The 7,608-nt window shown below is 53.2% G+C and overlaps 1 protein-coding gene across 1 annotated transcript in view; it reads left to right on the plus strand.

Moving 5' to 3' along the window:
• The window catches only part of LLGL1 (LLGL scribble cell polarity complex component 1), a 55,207-nt gene extending 48,070 nt beyond the window's left edge, over positions 1–7,137 (plus strand). Inside the window, exons 23-26 of the mRNA XM_078863281.1 lie at positions 54–145; positions 2,432–2,543; positions 3,534–3,616; positions 4,604–7,137. Coding sequence (XP_078719407.1) covers positions 54–145; positions 2,432–2,543; positions 3,534–3,616; positions 4,604–4,608 — 292 coding nt within the window. The 3' untranslated portion in view covers positions 4,609–7,137. The remainder of the gene's footprint in view (positions 1–53; positions 146–2,431; positions 2,544–3,533; positions 3,617–4,603) is intronic.
• Positions 7,138–7,608: the final 471 nt, after the last annotated feature.

Raw genomic sequence — 7,608 nt, forward strand, 5'->3', positions numbered from 1 at the left:
CTAAAGCTGATTGGCGTCTGTGGTGTTTGTGTTTGTGTGCACATTGCAATCAGGGTGGTGGATAACAGCCCCATGACCGTCCCCACAATGGCCAACGGGCAGAGGAAGGAGAGGGAGCGGGCGGACTCGCTGAGCGAGGCTCGAGGTGGGCGACGTTCCACTGCACGTCCCCTTGTCACTTGAGCTGCTTTGTGTTTTTTGTGTTCATGAGCTTCGCTTGAACTCTGCTCTTGGCATGTGTCCTGACTCCGGATCTGGAAATTTCCATTCCTTAATAGCTCGTCGCGAGCAGCACTTGCCCCAGCAGTTTTTGTCAAGACCGTGCAGGGTTCCTTTGTCTTTGCGTGGCGATGTGTGCGTGGGTGTCCTGGCAGTGTGATGTGTGTGTGTGTGTCCTGGCAGTGTGATGTGTGTGTGTGTGTGTCTTGGCAGTGTGATGTGTGTGTGTGTCTTGGCAGTGTGATGTGTGTGTGTGTCTTGGCAGTGTGATGTGTGTGTGTGTGTGTCTTGGCAGTGTGATGTGTGTGTGTGTCTTGGCAGTGTGATGTGTGTGTGTGTGTCTTGACCGTGTGATGTGTGTGTCTATGTCTTGGCAGAGTGATGTGTGTGTGTGTCTTGGCAGGGTGTGTGTGTGTCTTGGCAGTGTGATGTGTGTGTGGGTGTCTTGGCAGAGTGATGTGTGTGTGTGTGTGTCTTGGCAGTGTGATGTGTGTGTGTGTCTTGGCAGTGTGATGTATTTGTGTGTGTTTTGGCAGTGTGATGTGTGTGGGTGTTTTGGCAGTGTGATGTGTGTGTGTGTGTCTTGGCGGTGTGATGTGTGTGTGGGTGTCTTGGCAGTGTGATGTGTGTGTGGGTGTCTTGGCAGTGTGATGTGTGTGTGGGTGTCTTGGCAGAGTGATGTGTGTGTGTGTGGGTGTCTTGGCAGAGTGATGTGTGTGTGTGTGGGTGTCTTGGCAGTGTGATGTGTGTGTGTGTGTCTTGGCAGTGTGATGTGTGTGTGGGTGTCTTGGCAGTGTGATGTGTGTGGGTGTCTTGGCAGTGTGATGTGTGTGTGGGTGTCTTGGCAGAGTGATGTGTGTGTGTGTGGGTGTCTTGGCAGTGTGATGTGTGTGTGTGTCTTGGCAGTGTGATGTGTGTGTGGGTGTCTTGGCAGTGTGATGTGTGTGTGGGTGTCTTGGCAGTGTGATGTGTGTGTGGGTGTCCCGGCAGATCGCTGCCAACATTCCTTCCCGGCACATCCGAGGCAGTCATTCCCCCATATGGCAATAATAATTTCACGTCAGTTGCGCTATAAAACGTTTCCCCCTTCCACAAAGGGTTTCTAATATAAACCTCCTTGCACGTTTGCAGCTGACGCGGCTCGGCGTCCCAGCCTCGTGCCCCCCCCCCCCCCACATGCTGCTCTCCTACCGCGACGCGTGACGGCCTGAGTGGGCGTGGTGTTGTTGTTGTTGTGGGGTTATTATCTTACGTGGATTTATGGAGCAGCAGTGCCTTAATCCAAGGCACTTTACAACAATTGTACAATATGTAAGATGATAGTGGTCGAAATAATAAAGAGTAGGGTTATTAAGAGCGGTGATGTTATGCTGACAGGAGAACAGGCGGTGAGGTTAAGGAGGGGTTGGGGTAGTGACAGGGGTAGTGACAGGGGTAGTGGCAGGGGTTGGGGTAGTGATAGGGGTTGGTAGTGACAGGGGTAGTGATAGGGGTAGTGACCGGGGTAGTGGCAGGGGTTGGGGTAGTGATAGGGGTTGGTAGTGACAGGGGTAGTGATAGGGGTAGTGACCGGGGTAGTGGCAGGGGTTGGGGTAGTGATAGGGGTTGGTAGTGACAGGGGTAGTGACCGGGGTAGTGGCAGGGGTTGGGGTAGTGGTAGAGGCGTAGTTGCAGCAGGAGGAGTAATGCAGATTCGAGAGGTTTTTTTCCTGTCTCATGTTATTGTTTTTTCGCATTTAGAGGCCACCTCATTGTAAAAAAATAAAAATGTTTTAACGACTTTATTTTAGCCGGTAAAGCCCACTGAGCTACATAGCTCTTTTTCAGAAACGACCTGGCCACAATTGATAGCGGTACAAAGTGGCTTATCATCGTGTGGAAATTTTCAGCAGCCAAATATTCTGAACGCACATTGATTCTAAATGTGGAGGAGAAAACCGGAGGTCGCAGAGAAAAATCCACTCGACCACGGGGAGAGTGAGAGATATGCAAACTCCAAATATACAGCAGCAGGCGTCATGGTCGGGATCAAACGCAAGACCTCCTGCATACCAGGCGAGGGAGATAACATCTCACCATCGCGGTGCCCCAATTTGAGACCCTAAGCTGTAGCTTGCTTAGCTTATGCCTAAATAAGACCCTGGCTCCGTGGCTCCGTGGCTCCGTCCCTGCTTATGCTCCACATGACCCCCCCCCCCCCCGCACACTGCAGGCGTCCTGGAGGAGATCCAACAGACGCTGGCCGAGAGTTTCCTGGAGACGTCGCTGGGCTCCATGGAGCTGACGGCCGACATCACCATGGAGGAGGTCAAGGACTACCTGTCGTGAGTGCCTTGCGTCCCACGCGCGTCCCGACGTCGCTCGGCGTCAAGCGCCGTTCCCCTGGACACAACTGGGCCTTACTCCTTCCCTTGGAAAATGTCCTTGCAGAGGTCATTTTCTCCCTCGCTCTGCTATCAGCATGCTCTGTATGACCTCCGTGACCCAGTAGGTCTGGCTCCCAGCAGGGACGTGCTCCACTGGAGCAGGCCGGCTGGATGTGGTCGTGACGTCGTTCTCTTCTCGCAGCCGTTCTCTCCATTCTGGTTCTTTTGGACCCACACTGCAGTCTGAATTCCATTGATCGTTCACCCTTCGTTACGCCCGACTACTCTTCAGCTTCCATTCTTATTTTCCATCCTGCTTCTTCCGTCTGCTTGAAAGGGGTCCCTTCCTGTCAGAAACCCCGATTGGGGTTCCTCAAGATGTGTGGCGAGTGTGAATGTGTGGCGAGTGTGAATGTGTGTGAGCATGGGGGTGTGAGCATGGGGGTGTGCCCTCCAGCAACAACGGAGGGCAGAGGAGCGACGCTCGCAACAATGAGCGCAGTTTTTGCATCTGTCAGTCATCTTCGTCGAAACTATATATCTGTTGTATGTACTAGGTAAGGCCCACTGAGCCATATAGCTCTTTTTCATAAGCAACCTGGCCACAAAAGATCCCTCAGCAAAGTGGCTTATCACGTGGAAATGTATAGCAGCAGCCAGAAACTCTTAAAACACACTTCGATTCTAAATGTGGAGGGGGATAAAGGGAGGACCCGGAGAAAAATCCACGCTACCACGGAGAGAGAAAGAAAGACGTGCAAACTCCAAATACAGAACAGGCATCATAAGGGTCGGGGATCGAACCCACGACCTGCTGCATACCAGGCGAGGGCGATAACGTCTCGCCACCGTGGCATCTCACAAACAGTGCTCCCTGACAGCAATCGCCGCGGTAGTTTTTGTTGTTTACGGCTGAGCAGGGCGCTTGTATGTCTCTGCTGCGTGCAGGACGGCGGACGAGGCGGAGAGGAACCTGCGGAGGATCGCCGAGGAGGACGCCGCTGCCTCTGCCACGGCCGTTCGAGGCGCCTGTGAGCCCCGCAATGCCAGCAGCAGTAACAATCGTAACGGCGGCGTTGTGTATCGCGTCGTTCATGCCAAGTGCATCGCGCAACGCTGTACACTAATTGCATATGAGGGCCAAATGCTCGCACAGCTCTGCATGCAGCATGTTAACCTGGTAACAAGATGGCACTCTCCTCACCAATGACACGCTTAACAATAATAATAACAATCAGAATTTGTATAAAAAAAACCATCTTAAAACAATTAGCATCTCAAGATGCTGTGCAGGAACAATTTTTTTACGTCAAATAATGCAGACGGAACGTCCCGCAGTGACCTTGCGTTGCAGGCCATGCCTGCCGACTGAAGTTCAAGTCTGCGTCTGTGGATTCCGTTACCCTATCAGTCTTCTTGAGGCCGATAAAATCTGTACCACTTCGTGGGAAGTCAATGGCAGCTGCCTCGTGGCGAGCGCACTGGCCCCTGCAATGTGAATGTGGAATTTCCACTGCTGCCTCAGAGCTGCTGGTGGAGTTGAGCGCCGCTCCATACTCATTTGAGCCACGGTGGCGAAATGTTCACTTCCACACCTGATGTTCAGGAGGTCGTGGGTTCCAAACCCCTCCGTCACCTGCTGTACACGTGGAGTTTGCGAGTCTCTCTCCCCGTGGTCGTGTGGATTTTTCTCCGGGTCCTCCAGTTTTTCCCTCCACATTTAGAATTGACGTCATGCGCTCAGAGTATTTGGCTGCCACTATAAATTTTCACACGATGATCAGCCACTTTGTTGAGCTATCATTTGTGATAGCCAAGTCGCTTCTGATAAAGAGCTACTGTATAGCTCAGTTGGCCTCACCTGGTATAATTAAAGAGACTAGTTGTAGTAGTAGAATACGGAGACTCTGACTTTTCTTTATAAATTATTCATCCGCTTTGTCGGTCCCAAAACTTCTTCCTTCAGTACAACGTCGTCGTCCCGCCCCCCCCCCCCCCCCCCGTGTCCGGCGTGTCAGGTTGAGCGCTCGCGACGGGAGCGGCGGCCCGCCTGGGACACCCGCCCCACGGTTCCTCCCTCCCGCTCCGACTTCCTTGAAGACGTTGGCGTACAACCCCAACGCGGTTACTGGGATTGAGCCCCGGGCCTCAATGTGAAAACGACGCGACGGATATGGAGGAGGGTTTCCCAGCTGGACCCGACACTTAGCTGCGTCGGCTCACAAAAGGGGAAATTGTGTGTACGTACGTTGAACTTCTTTCGCACCCTACGTAGCCAACCGTTCTCATCGGAGGTGCGGGGTGGGCACAAACTAAAAGCAAAAAGCCGTTGGCACGGAATGAGCGCGTGCACAAACATCGCGTTCATACCGAAGCAAAACGAAGCAGGGATTCACTTCTCTGCCGGTGGAACTGCACGTTGGTTTGTCATGGTGGACCGAATTTTATTGCAAACTTTGATCGGGAATTTACAAACCCTAGTTGTTTACAATCTCTACGATCCATTCGCGTGATGTTTACCAGTACACAAGTCCACGCTTGCCTCACGTGCATGCACAGATGGGGAGGAGGCTGGTAACCACAGACACGTGAACGGTGCAGAGTGGTGGTGGTGAGGGGAGGGGATTGGCTGTTTGGGTTTCATCATCTATTCTCTGCAGGCTGGATTCATGTGTCCATTGGTGAGGCCCATATGTTTTGCTGCTCCTGGCCTGGCTTGCGTTTCAATGGGGGAGGATTGGCCGACTTGGAAATGTGAACTGGATTTGATGTCTTGGGGACTTGTTCCACAACCACTAGTATCTTGACAAGGCAATTCGACTTTGTTCAAGACTCTGGAATTGAGGATAAAAATTGAGATTTGGAAAATGGGCCACCTTAATTAGCGCCATCGAATCTAATGCTGGACATGTACGCGTGTTATAATGTAATCTTTCTGCTAAGTACTATGCAATACGATGATAATGTGAACCGTTTATAAAAGGAGCAACGATGAATCCATAGCCGGGGCAAAACGTGTGCCGGCTTTTACCCTGGCTTGTTTTAACAGCTGTGACTTATTTCCTGCCAAGTCCACGTTTCAGGGGTTTTAAAAGGTGTGCAACGCTACGTTTGCTCGGATGGTCGAGAGCCATTTCTGAGTAGGCGCGCGGCTCTCTCCGTAGCGCTGTGACCTGTTACCAGCACGGCCGAGGGGTCGTGTTTTTGACACTCGACGTTTGGGGCCGGAGCGTCCGGAACGTCGCCTGGTGAGCGCGTCGCTCGGCACGCACGCGATGGCCATCGAGCCCCTGGAAGTGCCTCGGTCCGCGCCGACTTGCGTCCGTCTCCGTCGGCCCCGGAGTGTGACCGCGTTTAAAGGGGTGGGGTGGGGGGTGGGCATACAATCACTCAGGGGGGACACGACGCGGTCGATGTTCCGACAAACTTTAAACGCCAAACGGAGTGAAGGAATGCGATCCGTGCCTCTCGCGCGGTGTCGGCTCCAGCGGCCCGTGTGTGGGGATCACCGCTGTATGGTTCCTATATATTTTTTATTGACTTCAAGAATTTAGGAGGGGGGGTGGGGTTCGGCCCCCCCCTGTGGCCCCTCCCCACCACCGATGCTACGGGGCTGGGAATCGCTCGTTGCAGCGCGCAGGCCGCCGTGCCGAGTTTTGCCGTCATGTCCGTGCGCACAGCTCGGATTGCGACGCCATCGTCCTGCTGCTGCGCACGTTACCATCCCGGCAACGCAATTGCATTGCCGTCCGCCGCACGTACGACTCGTTCCAATGCACACGGCCTTCTCGAGCGCTGTGCCTGCAGGCGAGGGGGGTTTTGACGAGAGACGCTGCAGACGGGCTAGAGACGGTGAGGGAGAGCGGCCTCTCGAGACCGGCGATCTGCGCTACACGTCTCGGAAGTCTCCTTTCTCATTTCTGGGGTTTACTCCAGAAACAGAAATTTGTTTAAAAAGCTGCAGTCCAGACGTCCCCAAGCAGCAGCAGCAGCAGGACTTGTACAAAGCAGTCATGAAGATTCGGTGTGGCTTTCTTAAGACGTCAAGGGGTAACGTTTCCGTGTCCTCTAAAAGTAGTGAAGTGGACGGTTCATGAGAAGCAGCACCGCTGTCTTGTTGTTTTGGCGATTCCCTCTCGGCACGTGGGCGTCCCTCACGCCGGCGATGTCGTGGTGCGAGGTTGGCACACGGCTCGTCTTGGCGGAGCTGTTCTCGGGATCATCCGCCTCTCGCGACGCTCGGTACTAGCGGCCTCCAGCAGGGCAGCGTGGCCGAAACAGGAGTCGAACCTTAATACTCCATGCAATGTAGTGAGTGTTCCGACTGTTAAGCTACCCAGCCACTCAGATATATCATTGGACGACCGTATTTTGCAGGTTGTATACTTGCTCCCTCTCTCCTTGACTGTAAAGCAAAGGTTAGGGGGGGGGGGTACGTTTCATACTCCAGTGTGCACGCAACCAGATTCGTGTAACTTTATTTGCACTGGGCACAAGTTTATTACTTTCCAGTGTCCTCTCATCCGGAGAATACGGTAGAGCATTCAGTTTTTAAAAAGTTAAAGTCCAGCGATTTAAGTATTAAATCGTCACAAAAACAGCTTCTTTCAGGTGGGGTTTACACCTCATTTACCCCATGCAGCGTTGTGGAGGGTCTGCGAGCGTTGACGCTGTGGCGTTCTCCATGCGGCGTGTTCCGTGTTCCATGGAGACCACAGCGCGGTGAGTGGCTCCAGGTGGCGCCCGTCGGCAGCGCATTTCACCGCGAGCGTTGTGCGGCAAGTGCGGTGTGCAACCTGCACCGCCGCCGCGTACCATCGCCGGCGTGGGGAACTAACAGCCGGGGTCCAACGGATTTCTTACCGATTCGTGGCCAAAGTCTTTTAAGTGTAAAAAATGTATTACGACGCAGAAATGTAAAATTCGCCTTTTAATATTGGAAAATATACTCTTCGCGATGCGTTTCACACTGCCCGTATGTAAATGGTCGTGCTTAGCGTGAAAAGCATTTATTTCCCCTTGG

This window comes from Lampetra fluviatilis, chromosome 1 (genome assembly GCF_964198595.1).
Source record: "Lampetra fluviatilis chromosome 1, kcLamFluv1.1, whole genome shotgun sequence".
NCBI classification, from domain to species: Eukaryota; Metazoa; Chordata; class Hyperoartia; order Petromyzontiformes; family Petromyzontidae; genus Lampetra; species Lampetra fluviatilis.